This window comes from Pavona decussata, unplaced genomic scaffold (genome assembly GCF_977016875.1).
Source record: "Pavona decussata unplaced genomic scaffold, jaPavDecu1.1 SCAFFOLD_65, whole genome shotgun sequence".
NCBI classification, from domain to species: domain Eukaryota; kingdom Metazoa; phylum Cnidaria; class Anthozoa; order Scleractinia; family Agariciidae; genus Pavona; species Pavona decussata.
Genome location: NW_028145485.1, coordinates 91,822 through 112,170, shown reverse-complemented (window position 1 = coordinate 112,170; position 20,349 = coordinate 91,822). Strand labels below are relative to the sequence as shown.

The 20,349-nt window shown below is 36.7% G+C and overlaps 1 protein-coding gene and 1 pseudogene across 6 annotated transcripts; one reads left to right on the top strand and one right to left on the bottom strand.

The window, feature by feature from the left end:
- The first annotated feature begins 2,286 nt into the window (after positions 1–2,286).
- On the top strand, positions 2,287–20,094 carry LOC146478211 (A-type voltage-gated potassium channel KCND3-like). 6 transcript variants are annotated; one of them, XM_085112490.1, is made up of 4 exons: positions 6,303–6,428; positions 8,728–8,866; positions 17,228–18,385; positions 19,397–20,094. In XM_085112490.1, the coding sequence occupies exons 3-4, from the start codon at positions 17,328–17,330 to the stop codon at positions 19,527–19,529; spliced, it is 1,191 nt and encodes a 396-aa protein (XP_084968616.1). In that variant the 5' UTR covers positions 6,303–6,428; positions 8,728–8,866; positions 17,228–17,327; the 3' UTR covers positions 19,530–20,094. The 6 variants fall into 6 exon arrangements, with proteins under 6 accessions (XP_084968620.1, XP_084968617.1, XP_084968616.1 ...); XM_085112492.1 differs by lacking the exon at positions 6,303–6,428 and adding an exon at positions 12,905–12,984 and having other exon boundaries at positions 8,606–8,866; XM_085112494.1 differs by lacking the exons at positions 6,303–6,428; positions 8,728–8,866 and adding an exon at positions 2,287–2,478.
- On the bottom strand, positions 13,004–15,089 carry LOC146478212 (uncharacterized; annotated as a pseudogene).
- Positions 20,095–20,349: the final 255 nt, after the last annotated feature.

The following is a 20,349-nucleotide window of genomic DNA, read 5'->3' as shown; positions in this document are numbered from 1 at the left end:
CACGGAAAAATAAAACGTAACTGTTTTATACAATAAACAAAACATTTGACCACATTCAAAAACTTAAAAAATGGAAACTTTTAGACTATTTACACACACAAGTAATTTTGATCCTCTAAATTAGAGTATAATCCAAAACAATTTTAATAAAAATATTTTGAAAACTAAACTTTATTGCAGAAAGAATTCTGATCCCAAAATATTACATCATGGCAGTCTCTTCACTGCGATTTATACTAGCGATCGGTTGTTCGCCATTACCGTATTTCTATCGGCGACACATTGGACAAATATTTCCTTCCTTTTCACACCAGAATAAAGTTCTTGCTTTTTTAACATGATTGAGGTCACTTGCAACAGTTTTTGTCCAATTTTTCATCGGATGGTTTTGTCGTTCGGAAAAATTCGCCTATATTTCTAAGCTTCTCGCCAAAACAGTTCGCAAAACTTTGTTGACCAACCACTTTGGCTGGACTCCAGACTCTGATCACGTGCGCTGGTCATGCAGTCACGTGCGCCACTTTATGACGCCATACTCTAATCACAAACTCCGCCGGCTACACCAATCAAGACGCGAGTTTTACACTGTTCATTGAAATAAAAAGAACATAGGCCATCGTAGACTGCCGTCGATTTGTTAAATATGGCCTGGTCAAAAATGAATTTAAAAACCAAGATTTTCCGTCATCTTCATTTCACCATCCGCCATGCCATCAGACACCCGCCGTACAACTGCAGTGGGCATCCAGCCTGTTTACAGTAAGAAGACCGCTTCATTTCCTTTATTGAGTGAAATCTACTTTGATTGAAAAGTTTCCCGTAATACACTCTTTTCTTTTTATAAAAATATTGATTTCCCGACCAAGGCTTAACATTCTTATTTTTCTGCCAATGTTAGGCCAAAAATATGCTTGTGAACATTCTTAGATCATAGTGTATGACATTTTCCTTTTAGAATGTATTACATTTGCGGTATTAATTACAAGTGTTTGGTGTCCAGATCTGTATCGAACTGTCATTAGCATCGAATATTTGGCTAGTGCAGGTTTTCATCGTTTAATGTCGGGCTAGTTTTGACGGCTAGAGAAAGGAAGAATTTTATAGTTTAGTTAAAAAAAATTTAATTGTATTGTGTTCACAAATTTTCACCACACAAACTTATATTCTTTTCAATATCTCAGCCTCGATATTCTTATAAAATAAATTATTATAAAAAATAATAATAATAATAATAATAATAATAATAATAATAATAATAATAATAATAATAATAATAATAAAGAGTATTAGCTACACGCCGGCCTTGCCTATCCGACACTCCTGTTAAAGTTTAACTCGGTTATTAATAACACCGCATTCACTGTCTCAAAACTCTCAGTAACCGCTATGAGTAATACAGGGCTTAAGACCTTTTAAAATAGCACATTTTGGTTGATTCGGTTGAGAATCTTGTATAATTAATTTATCTGCTGATGTTTAATTAGGAGAAGCCCCAATAAGCCCAGCAATGTGCAAAACCTAACAGTTTATGGAATAAAATTACTCTTCAAGATTAAAATTTGTTAAGTGCTAGAAATGGGAAATTCAAATCACGAAATTGAAGTATTGCATTCATCATTCATCGCGGAGACTAACAATCTCAACCACTCTAGAGACCGATGCCATATAACGCTTATTACCATTAAATTAACTCAGAGAAGTCTTTTAGTATAAGACTGTGACTATTGATTTTAATTCTAGATCTACTAATTCGACATGTCGTCTTTTATAAAAAGTTCGAGTAGACAAATTAAATATATCTCCATGTCCTTTCCGACTTGTGAATGTTATCAAGTTATCAAAAAAGAAACGTTTCAGTAAATTAAATCCTTCCAACTATTGTAATTAAATATTGCTGGCACTGGTTTTTGTGAGGCTAAATATTTTACTTTTCAGCGCTTAAACACTTAGCCTTCGCCAGGAAGATTTTTCGCACACAATTGTACGGCAGTCCACTAGAAAAAGAAAAGCACTTAAATAAAACAAAATAATATTGGGCATTTTAAGAGCAAGAGAGGAAAGCATTGATTTACATATGTCAATCATAGACTATTTGTTTTGTTTTTTTCGTTCACACCTCTCAATAGCCAAATGCCAGGTGACTTCTGCTATCTGCCAATCAAAACACAAATCTTGATTATGAGTTAATTAACCGAGGGCCAAACTTATTTTTGGAGTATATACTTTATTATGTTTTATTTTGTTACAGATTTAAACGCAAACGAACTTGTTTTCAATTCACTCACCGGGGGGGATTTTCGTTTCACTTCGCGTTTTGTTCACTGCAATGGCTGTTCATAGTTCACGAAGGCAAATTGAAGTTGTCTCGCGAGGGAATTTAATATGGAAGGCGTTCACGTCGCTTTAATTTTTCACAAGCTTAGCAGACCATACAGGAGTCATATTTTTATGGAAGGCGGATATTTTCAGTACAGCGAGGTATGATATACAATGATATACAGAGGTATTCTGGATAGCTTGTCACTTTAATCACATCAAATTATACGGCTTGACATTAAGAAACGACACCACTATTACACTACAGTTCAAAATGATCTCGCATTGTAATCAGTAAACTAAAATCTGATATTAAAATTAAGGCAGTTTACACTTGAAATTTTCCTAGCAATATGAAAATAACTGTGGCTTGAGGGCAGAAACGTGCTAGCATATAATTCGTAATTTGAATAAAATATGACGAACAGCCGTAAACGATCAATTGGACAAAATCAAAAATCAAACACAAGGCGTCGAAGCAATGTCTTAATTTCAACCGGTCTTTGTACGTAAATTATAGCGAAAAGTGCTTCTCGAAATATGTTATTCTTTTACCTGTGCAAAGCCGATTTTTCCTGAGTCCGTCGTTTGTTTTTCTCGCGTTGGTTCACGCGCCCGCATTGATAGCTTTATTGCCAGCGTTAATTTCAAGATTTCTCAATTTATTTTCTCAAGTAAGCAGTTTGTTTTTGTAATTACTTATTCAACATTCTCTTTGAGTGTTTTCTTGGCAGGGTAGTAACTTCTTTAAACGAAAGTAGGTGTTGCTCAAAATAGATAGATAGTTGATATACTAAGAAAACGTTTTCGCGTTACAATTACCCCTTAGATGAAGGATTATTAACTGGGCGGTCAACAACTAGGTTTCAGAAAACCTTTGTGTTGCCTATAATACTTAACTGAAAATATGCTCTGGGATCTTTTTCCAACATTAACAATTGCAGGGTGGAATGACTGTCTGTGCGATTCAGTTTTGATTTAATAGTCATAAATGAGTGTGGCGTTGTGTTTCTAATTTGTCTAGATGGCTTTTGTCGTTCATTAGTATGGTTCTACGGGCAGTTGGCTTGTAGCATGGCTGTTACACTTACTAAAGGGTTTTTGCAATAACTGACAAAATTCCAGCGCGCTGATTGGTTCGTAGCTATTGTCCATAAGAACACAGACAATAAAAATGACGTTAGATGTAATACACGCGCTTTCTCAACCGAAAATAAAGCCAATTCCGCTCGTACTTTTTCCATGTGATCGTAGTAATACAAATTGAAAGCAGTTTTGTATGGTCTATACTCTTACAGACCATATTCAAAACATGGCTGTGAAACCACTCGCTTGCGACACGTGGTTCCACTTGAGTTTTGAACATTTTATGAAGTTATTTTATGGTCTCTTAGAGTACAGTTCTACTTCACACCATTTCCGACCCATGAACCATTGCTTCCAATGCCCTCCCTCTAATGCCATACGGTTAAGCAGTACTTCACGTTTTTTTTTTCCCTTGAGAAGCCGAACTGATCTAACTTTAAGGTCTCTTTTTAACAAATCCATGGCTTAACTACCTTCTGGTTGCTATTTCGCTCTTCAATTATAGATTTTGACTCCGTTTTTTTTTTTTCGACTGTCTTTGGCACAACGACATGTAAAACGTAATTGTGCTTCACCAGGTTCCTCCAACGGTTAACAAGTACCTACGGTATTCGTTCCCGGCTTCAGGTTTCTAACTTTTCAAGTATACAGAGCTGTCGGCCGGGCATTCATCCTGCTGGTCTAGTTTGCATTGAAGACCAGCAGTAACATGCGCAAGTTAATTACAACAAATGCATTAAAGTATATCTCCATCTGTTGCTTACAAACCAATCGAAAATGTCTGCATAATGATCACTTCGAAGCTTTCGATAAGAGCTAAAATGTTTACTTTCCCGAGCCGGCTGGTCTTGTTTGTTGAACTTAAGCGGCGAAGCCGCGAGTTTGTGCAAGCCGGCGGGGGCCTAGAACTTCAGCGATGACGGCGCATGCGGGAATTCAAGTTCACAACTGGTATCTACATCCTGTCACAGAGAAAGCCGAAGTCTTCTTAACATAAGCTTATTCACGCATGGCCTATATGCAGTCCCCGAGTCAACACATCCTGGCATGTTTAAAAGACTTGGCCGTGTGGCAAGGGCAATCGTAGCCAATACCATCCTTTTGCTTGATTTTACACGCTTACCTGCAAGTGCAATAAGACCTTTCTTGTTCTAGTTATCAAATGCATTGAGTTTGAGGTTTTCAGTAGTTCGGCTTCGATATTCCATCGCGTTGATGAACAACAGCTTCACAATACCAATAAAATTCAGAGTTTCAAATTCTTCAGACACCAAAAACATGAACCAACCAACCTTCTGGCAATCTTTCTACGGAAATATTCGACTCTAATATACTGTTTGCCGTAGTCTCACATATTAGCTCTATTAATGATCGGTGCCAAGACAGCAACAAACGCGCGCAAAGCATGCCGTTCGACGGATAGTCTTGACTCATCTAATACCGAAATTTGACTCTCTCAACTATATCTGACACATGTCGCCCATGCAATGCACTCCAGAGTAGTTATAAGACATTGAAGCCGGAAATCCTGGGCGAAGTTTTCAGCCTCCATATTCAGCTCCACAGTATTACACCATGTTGGAAGAATAGATGACTAAGAGACAGGAGGAAAAATGTTTCAAACTCGCATACTGAAACCTCGAGGGAGCTGAAGCCTGCTTCATCTCTTCCGACGTTCATAATGCGCGTCGGAAAAGTTAATTGGCGCAATTTTTGTTTGACTTACACTGTATATGTTGTAGTCTAAATTTGTCCTTGATGTAAATATAAATTTTCTGTTGTTCTTGGGTATGGTAAAGTATGATAATGAGTTTGAAAAACTGGAAAAAAAAATTTGAACTAAGGACAAAATTGAACCACAACATATACAGTCTTTTTGTACATGAATCTGAGAACGCTGATTTTGCGTTCGAGGTTGAACCGAACCGGAATGCTCCTATTTTTGTTATAAATTGTTTTTGTTGTCATATTTTTAGCCTGCCATGCTCTTAACATTTTCTTAAGTGACGTGGTATAGAATTCCAAAAACCAATATGAACGTGACGCGAGGAAACCTAAAAAGATCAAGGTGCGCTGTATCATATCAATTACCTTTGGCACACGCATCTGGCTAGCCTAGACTCAAAGTGCAGAACTGAAGAAAAATGCCCCATATTTTAGTTTGAGCTTGGGTCAGTTTCATCCTTAACGTTTTCATAAAAACACAAAAGAGTGTATAATGAAAAGACACATGCTACATATTATTTTCCATCACGACTAAAATTGTAGCTGCTTTTGATACGAGGAGTTGGATTTAAATAATGTTAGTCCAGTCTGTGTGATGATGGACTTTTTGAAATAAGAAAATACATGCAGGTCATTCCGCTTTTTATATGAACTAATTACAGGTCACAAAACAAATAGAGGAGTGCCGGTTGACAGCTAAAATTTGACAGTTACCTGAATTTTCACGATTATGAATAAATTTCCTTTCGGCGAGTACTGCCTGTTAGGAGCTTATGTTAAACTCATTGCTTGTTGAGGCGTTAAACTAAACTGACAAAGCAACAGACATCTTCAATCAGATTACTATCTGTGGATTTGTAAATAGCTTCCTGGTGGATAAGTCAAGCTTAAGTGCTCGCTTGCTTTTTTCCCTTCAAACTGCTTAAAATTTTAACTTACTGCCAATAAATGTGGTTCAATAATTCTGGGCAAATATCAATTAATTTTCACGAAGTAAGCCGTATTCTTGAACTCATCCTCCAAATTATGCAAACTTCATTTTATGTCGCGACGTCTCATTACTTCCGAGTTCAGTTTTCTTGTGTGCATTGAAAGGGTTTTATTTAACTGTTCAGCCAATAGGGATCCTTTCTGCAAACTAAGATATGCAAGAGGGAAATAAGTTAAATCTGCTTTAATCTGTTTGCCTTTATTAAGGCTTTGAGTTTCTGTCGGTCGAATTGAAGCGAACAATTCGAGTACAACCAAGCTTTGCTGAAGCAAGCGCTGTCAGATAGCTGTTTGATAAAGAAAACTTTGAGGTAAGGAACCGAACGTTGTATCATTCTAAAGTAGTGTTTTACAAGCGCCTCAGTGATATCTCTGAGCACGTCTGCTCACTTTTCTCCAAATGACAGTGCTGTTCATTACAAGGATATATGATCAGTCGAATCAGAAATGTTCTAGCATGAAACGATGTTCCAAAAAAGGACACCATGTCAGTTTTATATTCAGTTGCAAGCAAGGGTTCAAACAAAGAATGGCACCATGCCTCAAACACAATTATGTGCGTCGGTTTGTTGGAAAGATTATTATTTTTGCCCTATCATAAAATAAAATAATTCGCTCCCCCAGGATTTATGCCGGAATTGTAATGTTAAACAAGTTTTCGCAATCATAAAATAGAGAAAGAAAGAAAAACGTAAAGAAAATTCACAGTTGTATGATATTATTTACCGCGGTGCGCACAAACTACACAAACCAAATGGAAAGGAAAGATGTGACAGTTTTTCAATATTGTGACAGCAAAAGGGAATAAAAGCAAATAAATGTTATTAAACGGAACGACGTAGAACAGGTATAATAATTTCTTCAAAGATCGATCTCCAATTGGGAAATATTCTGCTTAAGAACTTTTTCCTAGTAGTTTGTTTTCTAGTACGAAGTTGACTTTTGTTTACTAAAATAGAGGAAAATGTTTCAGTAGAGATATAAGGAATTAATATATTTTGTACGAATTTAATCATCCTACATCTGGCATATACCTCGCAGTTTCAGCTGCAAGTATTGCTCATAAGATGAGTATTACACAAATTCATGCTTAACCTCAGAAGGGGTGAATATATATTTCCTGTACACAAACTCATTTGGGTCCTGGTTCACTTTCTCATACAAAAAAAAAACAACAAAAAAAACCAAAACAAAACAAAACACTAAAAGGACCTCGATTTTTAATGTTGGGGTAGGGTATTTGGCAACCATCGACTATATTTTGAAATATTCATCGTAGTAAAAAGTAATATATAAAAAATACTCAGGTAATGTTTGGGTAATAGTATGCTTTTAATTTACAATTCGATTTGATGTTGCGGTGTTTCCATATGCCGACGCTAAATTGTAAGAACGGCCGGTTGTTCTTTTACATTAGCAAAGTGAACGTTCCGTGTACACTGTCAGTTAAATGTCCGTATTGTGAACACATTAGCGAATAAGCACTGTTCATATGGACAAAATGCTTTCAAACTGCATGGTAAAGTTGACTAACAATGACTAATTCTTACTTTTTATCTACCATGTTTTTCGTTTGATGTTACATATCACAACTCTACAGTTTTTATTTCAAACGCATGGGCTTTTGATCATGGTAGATTGATTGGTTTCCAGGGAAATAATGTGCATTGAAGAGACGCAATGTCTATTCAAAGAACGAACCATCCACAGCTTTCATTAGCGAATACATGCTTTGGTGCAATATCCTATCTGTTGTTAAGTTCTATTGTTCCGTAAAGCTGGCCAGTTACCTGTTCCATTAGATGAAAGTCAACTTTATAATGGCATGGTTGGAAATCCAATTAAATTCGTCGGTCCTTGCTCGTTAAGCGGCAAAAGAGTCCTGTCGTACAATGGATTTGCATTTTCGCATCTCTGGTTGCTTGTTATGTTCACTTTAAAACCCGAAACAAAAGTATTTTAATGGCTTCAAAGCGAGCTAGTGCAATTATTAATTTGTAAGATTTTAGGTTGACTATGCTACGCAGACAACCGACAATCGGTAGATGGTACATTATGAAGCAGGGCTAACAATTATTCCATACGTGACGATTTTAAATAAATCGCAACTCAGATTGATGATGTCGCTTATCTTACAGGGATCACCCGATTCGCAGCACATTGCACGAATCTATATTTCAGAACTTTATGCATCAACAAGGGCAGAATTGGGTTTGCATTGTATTTGACAAGAATTTGCAACATGTTAAGAGGGCAAAGCATTCTTAGCTCGTGTGCTTTTGACAAGGGTGGGTATTATGAGAATAAAAATCAAAACAATCACGCTGTTTCACGATATTGATAAAATCTGAGACGGCGTGGATTTTTAGTTGCGCTTTTTGTAAAAAAAAAAAAAACAAAAAAAAAAAAAAGCCGCCAAAAGAGCAATCAATAGCGAACACGTGACACAGACGACAAAGCTTCAACACCTGAAACTTATTGCACGGTTATTATAATACTTCGCCGTTCTGCTCTGTTTCAAAAGTCGCGTATGACATTAAAGCAAAGATTTCTCGGCTTCAGTTATTTCGAAAACAAAAGATGTGTTTATGTTCTTTCATGCAAATGCAGAGACAACAGAAGGAAATATAACTCGATATTGACTTGGTATTGATAACATACGTCAACAAACGGAGAGGAAAGAAAGCAAACGTACATACACACACGTATGCCGAGAGAAGCAAGATAAATGAGAAGCGATCGACGTCAGGTATGCCTTATACGTAGCTGTATTCGTTTCTTTTTTTATGGGTTCTTTACTAAGCCATCTTACTGTAACTTTCCTTCATAATTATCATACGAGGAAAGACAATTTGTTCCTTTAAATTAACAGGCTTTGTTTGGCATAAGCGTAATCCACTCCGATCTTCCTTACGACTGTAATTTACGAACGTAATGGCCTTAGGACTTGATCACTGAAGCCAACGCAATCATATCGACAAAACAGCGGGAGATTGTTCCACTGTCAATCGCCGCAGCATGCAGGATGGTTCTGAATTTTCAGTCCGCGCAAAAATGTATGTCTCTTCACTAGGCCATCTTCGCTTTATCTCTTAGGTCTTCGTTCTGTTTTTTCTGAATGAATAATTGTGATGATTCAAGGTATTTTGTTTTGAATTAAAGCATATATCATGTCAAACCGGTGAGAAAAAATACGAAGAGAAACATGTGACTTAAAATTTGTTAATTGACCGTGGCAAAAATCTTGAATAAATGTTTTGTTTACAAGCCATAAAACGAGTACCACTAAAAATAAAATAAAATAAAAATATTAAAAAAAAATCCAGACAGACAGATTTTCGTCTGTGAAAAATCCTAGTAAATTCAATATAAAATTCACATTCAAGCTGACAAATTATTTTTATATTATGCAACGATAAAGGATGTACGGCTTGATTTACTAATGAAGTATACAGTTACTGAATCAAATTAGTCTACAAGAACGACCCACTTTGAAAACAAACTTAGCAGATATGTTTTGTTTTAGAAAGGATCGATAAGTGAATTAACGGTTGAGAGACAACAGATCTAGAACTAGTGAAGAAGAAAATTAAAACGACGACGTTATTTGTCGGCCATATATTGTGTTCTGATAACGACATTTTGGGCAGATACGCAGATAATGTTTTCAGAACCTTTTTTATTATCATTTTTTTCTGAATATCTTTCATTGCAGACAATTTATTGCCATTGATTTGGGCTTTCCTCGCAAAGGGGATAATATTCCAATTAAAAAAAATTCTTCTTACAATTTCAACAGAATGTCCAGGCGATAACTTACGGCATATTATTAAGCAACCAGATGAATAATTGTATTCACTATTGTGCCACTAAATTAACAGAAATTGAGTCAAAACAATTATTTCAGCATTTTGAAACAAAAATCCATTATAAACGTGAATAACTTTTATACATGCATGCGGTTCGTATGCGAAGCAATTCGTAAGTAGCTTTTAATTAAAGGAAAATTACAGTAGAATATCCATTTGTTTTAATTCATGTCTTGGTGATGAATCAATATTTCATTTCTGTTCTGTTCTCGCTTGTAATATTGATCCACAGCCCAATTTGAAAGCCATACCTCCCTCCTTATTGCGATTAATTGTTACCAGTCTTTTTCGTTCAAATTCTTCGCCTGGAAAGGTCATGACGAAATACTGACCGTGAATATTGCTCTTACAATTTTCTCCTAGAAAGTCTTACAGCTTCCGTTCTAAGCTCGTTCAAGAACGCATAAAAAAATATAATAATAAATAAAATAAAATAAAAAACAATGCGCTCTATCTCTGCTTTTGGTGTAGAAATTCTGTTCGTTACAATTTATTTGTCTGCTTGCTGTGATCAAAAACCGTAAAGATAGCAACCCTCGCAATGGATAACTCAAAAAGGGACACTTGAGACCAATGGAAAGCCAACGTTTTTTGATCCACTTTAGAATATAAAAAGACGCCTAAAAACGAGAACCAGACAATTTATGCCAAACAGTTTTCCATTCCTGTGAGAACAAGCTTAGGGATTGGACTGGAAACCATGGTTTAGCCTGTAGAACATAGATGATGTTACTAACACACGCCCCAGCTCCAGACCCGCTTTTTATTGGGAACGCAGGTTGTTACCGTCACTCAAAAAATAATATAAAATAAAAATAAAATCAATCAATAAATGTACTATGCTAGCTTTGCCATGACACTGATCTGTTTTATTCCACTCTGTCTGATATTTTAGCTTTTGATGATATAGCCCTCAAAATGCTTAACAATCACCTTACGAGACACATAGCGCTTAATAATTTATTCGTTTATTGTGAAACTGAGTGGAAAAAGTGTTAATTAAGATACTTTTTTAGTATCCTATTGTAGACACAATCCTCCCTGCATTATGAAAACGCTATCAACATACCAAAAGAAACAATTTCTATCGGGAAAAAAGAAACATTAAATGTTCTCAATGTGTTTTGTCGCAGGTTGTAGCCTAATGGCTGAAACATATTCTTTGGTTTCAACATTAACCCACTAGAGACCACAAATTTAAACCACTCCTTTCTTCATCATCTGATTTCATTGATTTTTTTTTCCAATACACAGAATTCAATGCAGAACGTTATGGAAAACTTAAAACAGTGAAAGAAAAATTCCTTGAAGAAGCAAACACTAAGAAAACAGTGAATACGACTTATAGGGAACCAATGACAGCGCGTGCTTATTTCTGATCTAAGGCATTTTTAATGTCCACGCGTAATTTGTATTGTATGATATTGTACTTTGCCATCGAGTTTCCTTAGCAAATTCTCAATTACACAAATTATTGTGTTACTGTGTGATTTGCCTTTCTTTTCGTTCAAATAAAATTTATTTCCATCTTATGTTTAATTACTTCCATATCAGCAAAGTTCATTTAAAATGACGTAATTATTATCCGATAACAATGATATCGAACGATAGCGAAGGTATCAGACAAAACAATCTGACAATATTACCACAGAGCCAGCTGAAACAGGCATTTCCTGACAACATGCAGCACAAGTATGTAGACTTCAGTGAGTTTGTCAAGAGTTCAAGATTTAATGAAAAGTCGAGGACACGGCATTGCGTGAGTTACAGTAAAATGTGGTCGGCAAAAGTAGGTTTATAACTCACGGGAGTACATTTTGCAATTAGCGCAACCGGAAGCAAAAGCAACAGGGCGAACCGTTCACTTCCGGCCGCTGTTCGTGTCTGTCTTCAAGAGTAACTCATAGTTACTAAAACAGAATCTCTCGCACGAGCGTGGATGTACTCTCCTTTACAAGTGAAAGGGTAACCTTGTCATATGCCTAATGAAGTCCTTTGTTTGGACGAAGATGTAAACGTTGTCACACAGCAACGTGCTCAATAGGAGCAGTGTATTCAGTATTATTTACCAGGGTAAGAAAGTTTCTCATGAAAGAAAAATTGCATTTGAAATTCACGAAAAGAAGGGTAAAACTAACATTTAATTTCTCGTCAGATCTCATACATTGTGAACTCAACAAACGTTGGAAAACTTTCTCGAATGCTGGTCTCACTCGCTCGTCTCAATCTCGATCTCTTCGCTCCTGGACTCCGCAAAAATATCCTTTGGTGCTTTACGTTGACAAAGACATGATTGGGGTATTTAAATTTAGCGTCACGTCCTCAAAAATGTCAGTTACGTAATATAATCTTACAATATTCGACAGAGTTATTGTATCCGGTCAAAAACAAAATATTATCTTCTAGAAATTCAAGCAATTGAAAAGCAGGTGTAAAATTGTCAAGTGTACACGAATACCTGACGTAGTTCTGCGTAAACACAAGGTTTTATTTACATCCGCATGCGGGTTTTTTTTTTTTTACAATAGTCTATTGCTTTCACAGAAAATATCCGTAAACACATGTATCAAAATTTTCAAATTGGAAACAATCTACTGATTTTTTAAGAAGGCTGTTAATGGTAAGCTTGATTTGTTCATACCTAATGCTTCAAGCTTTAGATAGTTGAACTTTGATGTGAAACGACTTCAGGGAAGAGGCGACCGAGGGGGTGGGGGTGGTAAGTGTGGGCGGCCTAGTTGCGGAAGTGTAGACAGTATCAGGCGGAAAATTCAGAGCATACTGAAATCTCGTTATCTTGAACTTCCTTTGGTGACAAATTTAAGGACTAAAGGCCCAAAGCGTTTGTACTAGTGTATAAAGAACAGATATACCGGTATTTTAATACTGAACCCCTTTAATTGGAACCATATTCGCAGTTCCCCAAGGCGATCTCATCACGGCTTTACCCTGGATGCTCAAATCGAACTCATGTTTTAACTGATGTTGACAAGACGAGGTGAGTTTAGGAAACGTTGAATATATTACAGTATTCTGAACTGTAGCATGATATATAAAGTTCTCGTTTTGCTCTATAGAAGGCATTCATAATCGGATAAAGCTCCAGTTTACTCCAGTTTAACCATAGCGTCATCACTTACAATTCCTTTCTTTAATATTTGGTAACATTTTGCCATGGTACGTAACTTAATATTTCAATGGTAACAACATTTTGAGAGGCATGGTTTTGTAGAAATGTTGATTTATTTTTCTGCCCTTTGATGAACATTTTCAGTAGAACATTGTTATTCAATTTAAATAATTTTTCATTTAATTTTGCGGTTTTCTAAGGTCTTTGAAAAAAAATATCTGACAAATCAAACATGGCGGATCAAGTTGGCGGCTACCAGAAAAAAACTTGACCTCTTTGAACACGTAATGCGTGACGTGGTCGATGACCGAATCTCGTCTCTTATCTCTTGTTTATAATGACAAGCAGTATATTTTACAATTATTCCACGAGCGCGCGTTGAGTATCAGATGATAGATAGCCAACGAGGCGCGCTGATGTTGCAAGAACAACCAGAAGACAATTTAATGGTTGCTATTTCTTGGTCATGGTATAATGGCTCATATACCATGGCCGCTAAGCCAATCAAGTCCCTATAATTGCATTATCCAATGTTTTAATAATTTTAGATAGATAAATCGTTTATTAAATACAACACTTCGTAGTCTAGGAAATTGAATTGTGTGTCTCAAAATATACTAATAGATACTCACAATAAATGTATAAAAGACTAATACGAGTGACTAAAATATCATAAAAATTATTTGTTGTAATACAGATAATCATATGCCATGGCTTATAATGAAGGAATTCGTTAATCGATCTGTTTTTCATGTAGGAGTATCAAAAAGTCTCGTACTCCTTAAGTGTCTCTGATGAACTGACTTGGTGGTAAAAGGTTACCAAGCTTATAATCTTTGTATGTCAATCATTAAATAAATTCCTTGATAGTGATTCTCGTTTGGCATATAGTGTTGGAATACCAGCCATTTCTAATGCATCTGGATACTTTAGGTCAGGAAAAACTGTTCGCATTGCGCGTTTCTGGATACACTTCGTTCCATCCGATAGGTTCTTGGAAGGTTGCGATAAAGCAACTCACATGGATGTTCAAGAACTGATCCTATCACACTACAATAAAATAGAACTGACAAGACAAGGTCATTAGAGCTGATTCCAGCTCTATTAAAGAGGTATATAAGAGCTTGAAAGCTTTACTAGTGATATGTTCAATGTGATCGTTCCATTTAAAGTCATCTTTAATCGTTACACCAAGAATTGACTTTTGCTGATGAAACTTCAGTGCAAATTATTTATTTATTTAGCTTTGTCCAATACGGACAGGGATACCGCAACAGCTAAGGCCAATTACTGCGGACCCGGGATATACGGAATATACGCACAAAGACCAGACCACAACACCGGGAACTACGTCCCCTACTCTTTGCGAACAGTGAGTGGGTTCTTTAACGTCCCACAGAGTTATTTACAAATAAGGTTTGTGAGACGGGGCCTACGGTTTATCGTCCAAGCCATCCAATTCCACGGGAAAATGCGTTGGAGCTGTTCTCTTGAAACACGTCATGATTTCCTTACACTAGCTTGGATTTTAAAGCAAAAAGGAATTGCTTTCAAGACCAATCGTTGGTGTCATTGTGCCATCTATGTCGTAAAGACAATGAGATTTAAACCTCACTTTTCTTGCCTCTGACTCTTGTTATCCAAGGAAGGACCAAGGGGTGTTAGCTGAATATTTCTGTGTCAACTCGAATTTTAAATCCAAGAAAATTTTGTTGGTAATGTTCATGAGATAGTTCGTGTCATCGGTTCCCCCCTTCCCCTAACCCAGACATGGTGGGTCCTCTTCGAGGAAACTTGTTATGACCAGTTCCCTTTCAAGTTGGGACCAGTTTCCATGAGACTCTAGTACGTATATTCTGCTGGAAGCACAAAATAATTGAGGTGGAACTGAAAGCGTCTATTCATTTGCAATGTTTCTGAACTGAACAAACTTCGGTAGAAACATTTAATTTTTCTTTTGTTGGAGAAGCCATAGCTATAGGCGTGTATGGCCCTGACACGAAAACAAGCAAACCAAACAAATAATAAAGGTCGACCATAATTGTGATTAAAATATCCGATAATCATTCGCACCGGGTAAAAATAAACGTTTTTAATTCCCGGGTCTTGAACAATTTTGTTAAATTGTACACCAGGAAAAACAGCCGACAACAAATGAGCAAAGCTAGGTATTATTATTGTTATTATTATTATTATTATTATTATTATTATTATTATTATTATTATTGTTATTGTCATTGTTATTGTTTTGTTATTGTTATTGTTATTTATTTTTTTCTTTTTAAGGTGATAGACACAAGCTACAGCAAACATCAACGTGATGTTACTAATTGTGTTAATGGGTAGGCAGCCATTGGCTGCGAGAATTCTTTTCCGATCCTGTTTTCGGGGCTTTGCCAAGCTATAACTCGTTATGAATACGGTCCTTATTTTCGATTAGTTGCCTGATTAGCAAAACATCATACCCGAAAGCGATATCACTTTCGAGGAAGGATATTTTTTGGTTTTTTGACAAACGCGAATTCTGATTGGCTGCTATTCGACAGGTGTTTACAACTTTAGTAATCGGATCAGTTAAAATACAAAAAGGTAAATTTGCTTTTAACGAAAGAATACGGTGCGAATTATATTTCATGGCTTATCAAGAGAATACGAAGTATGTTTGACTAAAGACTTTATAGCAAGGATAAGAACAAGTCACAGGTTAATATGGCACTTATCACACGACCTTGGGCGTCACGTGCTAAGTACGGGCTTTTTTTATTGGCAGGTGCACAAACGCGGATGTCATACATACAATTAAAATTCGTTTAAAAACAAATGTATTTATTTTTCATCACACGGTAGATGAATTAACAATTACGACATTTTCACTCGGACTCAACATGTGTTCACATTGCGAGGCCTACAATGAAATATAAAAACCTTTAAAAGAAATACAAGCAAGATTCTTGAAAGGCCTCAGACTAAACAGACTAAATGGAGTTTAAACTCCATTTAAAAATACAATTTGATCAAAACAACCGAAAGCTATGGCCCTTTTACTAAAGTGCAATACAGGTAAGACTACTAATAGCCTCACTCATGATACATTTGTTAAATATCGTTTATAAATTAGAATCCCACCTTTAATATGCCGGTGAAGCGGAATATAAAATGCTGATAATGACCGAGGAGTCGCTTTGGCCAAACGGATGTTCTTTGGTAATTAAAAAACCGGCGGGGGTAGATTAAGAATGGAGACCACAGTAAACCAAGAAAATGATAACTAATTTCATTTGTGTATACATTCCACGATGGAATATCGATAAACAGAGACTGGACTTAAATAACTCACTGTCAAGCCTCTACAATGCTTACTTGAAGAAAGGAAATTATTACACCGCTGAAACTGTTGTGCTCGATGGTAATATGTATGTATATTTTTTTGGCATATCGTTGACAGTTGTGTGCCAGCTCACAGATAAACGAGTGTTTTTAGTATTAAAGGACATTCTAGTAGAGTGCAGTTTAAAGGAGAAAAAAAAATTGTTGCGCTGTTGCGCTCGGCCAATTCTCTACGATATGCTAACAAATCGAAACGACACTTAAATGCAAATTAATATTGTGCTAACAGAATTAATAAAAACACAACATCGCTGTATTCAAAAGGTTCCAATTAATATGTCCTGATTTTATTTAAGTTTCAATTTCTTGTAAGCAAGCAACAGTAGGCCAATTTATTTTAAAATTGAGGCATAATAATGTTTTATTTGTCTGCCGCTCTGCGTTGTCCATTTTATTCGTAATGACTGTTTGCCCAATAATGTCTATAATTTGCTTGTCCATTGTTTCAATTCCTAAGTTATTTTGTTTTTCAGATGCATAATTTCTGTATTATGAAATTGTATAATGATATCACTAAAATTTCTTTGTCTATTGTTTCATTTGCTAAATTTTTCAGCTTTCTTAGACATAAGTTTCTTTTCACGCGAGACTCCCTCTTCAAATCAATGACGGTCTAGTTTATATTTGTTGTCATTTTCTCTATTTAATCATTGATTGTTTTTTTTTGCTGGCTTTTTCCTGACAATTTTAATTGCTTCTACGTGTTTTGTTTTTGTTTTCGCAGACTAATTTCATCGCCAACGGATTAAAACGGTTGACAAACTTTAAGACGTGCGCTGAATAACCAAAGAAGAAAAAAGAAGAAGTTAATGACAGACAATTGAATGACACTCCAATCAAAAAACAAACTTGGCAAACTGAGAACCGAGAAAGTTGACAAGCGAGTAACGATAAATGTTAGTGGACGGAGGTTTTGTACATGGGATAGCACACTAAAGAAATACCCTAACACATTACTGGGTAGCGAGGCTATTAAGCTTTACTTCGATGATGATAAGAAAGAGTATTTCCTGGATAGAGATCCACACATGTTCAGATATATCCTCAACTTTTATCGCGATGGAAAGTTGCACCTATCCTACGAAGATTGTTTAGGTGCCTTCCACGAAGAACTGCGTTTCTACGGAATTGACGTCGATGACATCAACGAATGTTGCTTTGAGGAATTTTATAATTTTTCAAAGAAAACGCGCCCTAAAGAACAACAGGCGCCACAATGCGATTGTAGTAAGCGGCGAGCACTTAAAAACAAATCCTTTCTTCAGAAATGGCTATGGAACCTTCTGGAAAACACCGAAACAACGCGCTTGGGGAAATGCGTTCAGAGTTTTATTGCCGTTCTGATATATCTTAGTGTTGTGTGCACAATCGTCGAGACAGAACGATGCTGTAAGAAGTTAACATGCGAGGAAAAATATCCCCAGCTTTTCTTTGCAATTGACGCTTTCTGCATGAGTGTGTTCACCCTGGAATATATTCTCAGACTCTACGCTTCAGATAATCGTTGGAAATTCATTATCAACAAAATGAACATCGTCGATTTAATGGCGGTTGCACCGTTTTATGTGATAATTTTATTCAAACACTTTTCACCCAAATCGTCCTCTGCAGTGGAGAACGCCAATAGTTTGATGGTTCTGCGCATGCTCAGAGTGTTTCGGATATTCAAGCTTTCCCGGCATTCAAAGCACATGCGGCAGATGGGAAGAGCACTGAAGCGAGCAATTTTCGATCTGGGATTCTTGTTTTTTGCGTTTTTGTTGCTGAATGTCTTATTTTCTAGCGTGTTGTTTTACGTTGAACAGATGAAAGCGGATGAGACAAAGTTCAAGAGTATTCCTGACAGCACGTGGTACACTATCATTACAATGATGACCGTGGGGTAAGAAGATACATTCCTCAATAATTCTCTGTTTATTATTGTTACTCTCGGGAACGTGGTCTATTTAATCAATAGAGCATTTCTATCGAGGGACTATCGCCTGTTATTACTCCGCGAGAAATTTGACGTCAGTTAAAACGAATATTCGCTTCTCGAGCTTACACGCTAATTTTAAGATCATCCAATTTTCAAGGGGTAACTTATTGTCGGCGAGCCACTCAGGAAATGCATTCATGGTTGGTCAATACTCTTCTAGTCGCCATTGTCGGGTTGTACTATAGGGCTGTCACTTCATTCGGGGGTTCGCTGCTGAAGTTTGTTGACGATTCTACATACGCCGAAAGTTGGACTATTTTGACCCGAAAAATGGTCCGGTCGAGTTTGCTTCGAAATTCCCTCTCATGACGTAATATTGGGGTCAACAGTTTTGTTTACGCTCATTAATTTCTTACTACAAGGGATACTGGTGCATTCTTACTCCCTTTGTCTTCTGATTGTTTTTACAACTTTCATTGTCAGGAGGCGCCAGCGAAGCAATATCTCCCTCCTCTCCTCTAGCCTTCTGTTTCGCACTATTCGCCACATATATTGTACCCAACATTACGTCAGCGGATGTTATCACGTGGTATTTCGTCTACGTGGTTTGAAAAACCATTTTTCGCCCCGCAAACGCCTGAAAAAGCGTGAAAATGAACAAGCTCCTTAAACGAGAACGCACTGGCGAACCAGGTTAATACGGACGCAAAAGGGACAGGTAAAAGTGTCCTTATTATCTGACTCAAATTTCTGCAAAGCTGATCGGACTGCGTAGAAAACTGAACACGACAGCGCCATGATAGAGACCAAACAAGCGGGATAATGTAAGAGAATTCAAAATATACGAGCTTGTCGTCAGGACAAATACAACTCTCTGTATCAAGCGGGGGTCCTTAAAGCGGGGTTCCACTGTACTGTAAACTTCAACTAATGGCATTTACTCTGCATTTTTTTATTTATTCTTTTTTTTTTCAGTTATGGTGACATGATTCCAGTCACGGCTATTGGCAAGATTCTGGGTTCCGTGTGCTGTCTGTCTGGGATTATCATGCTCACTCTGCCCATACCCATCATACAGGAAGGAACCATGAAAACCAAAGAATTATGAATGCTGTACACTCCAGTTAGAACCTGTAAAGCAAGTTACGAACCAGAATATGAATTACACTCTACTCTAGAACCAAGGATAATTATTGAATTAATAACACTGTAGGTTCCATTAACACGAAGTTCTAGTATTATTTTTGACTGATAATTCTTTCATGTGATTCCATATATGTCGATCGTACTTTGAGCCCTAGGACGGTTCTTGTCTCCAGCGTCTTCAGAAATAAATATGCTCCAAGATTTCGTCGGGAAAGTGAAAGTGAAAGCTCACCACAGCAATATAAGATACAGATTCTATTCACAATAAATACCATTGTGGTGAGGAATAATGTGTATGATTTGTAGTTAAATGTTTGAAAAAACTCAGGGGGACGAATGCTCAGCCCAGATACCTTTAGACCAGACGCTGTCCAACCAAAAACAAAAATGGACACATTTTTTTCCTGTGCTAGATGCACAGATCAATCCATTGCCGGCAGACCTCTTAGAAGTCAGAAAGTATACACAAATTAATATTAATTTCTTTAAGGTACTATTCTCAATAAAATTAAGAGAGCGAATCAATATTTCTGCAGATAATTTCTTGGCAGTTGACTCTTGTGTCCTAATCACCAAAGCATGTTCACTCTTTTATACCGTCTCGGGACACAGAATTTACGTTGTTCATCGTTCAGGTTTATTAATATTCAGCAAAACACAGATATGTAAAAATGTTGAGGGGCCGTAACCAGGATGAAACGTAGTTAAAATTTAAGAAAGCGATCTCTGGCTAAAATGATTAAAAACTACGAGCTTTCGACTGCCCGAACTGCAGTCTTCGA

What these genes read in the sequence shown, in the direction of transcription:
- LOC146478211 (XM_085112494.1), top strand. Translation starts at nt 17,328, where the DNA reads ATGACACTCCAATCAAAAAACAAACTTGGCAAACTGAGAACCGAGAAA. An exon ending in ATTACAATGATGACCGTGGG is followed by an intron (nt 18,386 to 19,396) that starts GTAAGAAGATAC and finishes TTTTTTTTTCAG; the next exon opens with TTATGGTGACATGATTCCAG.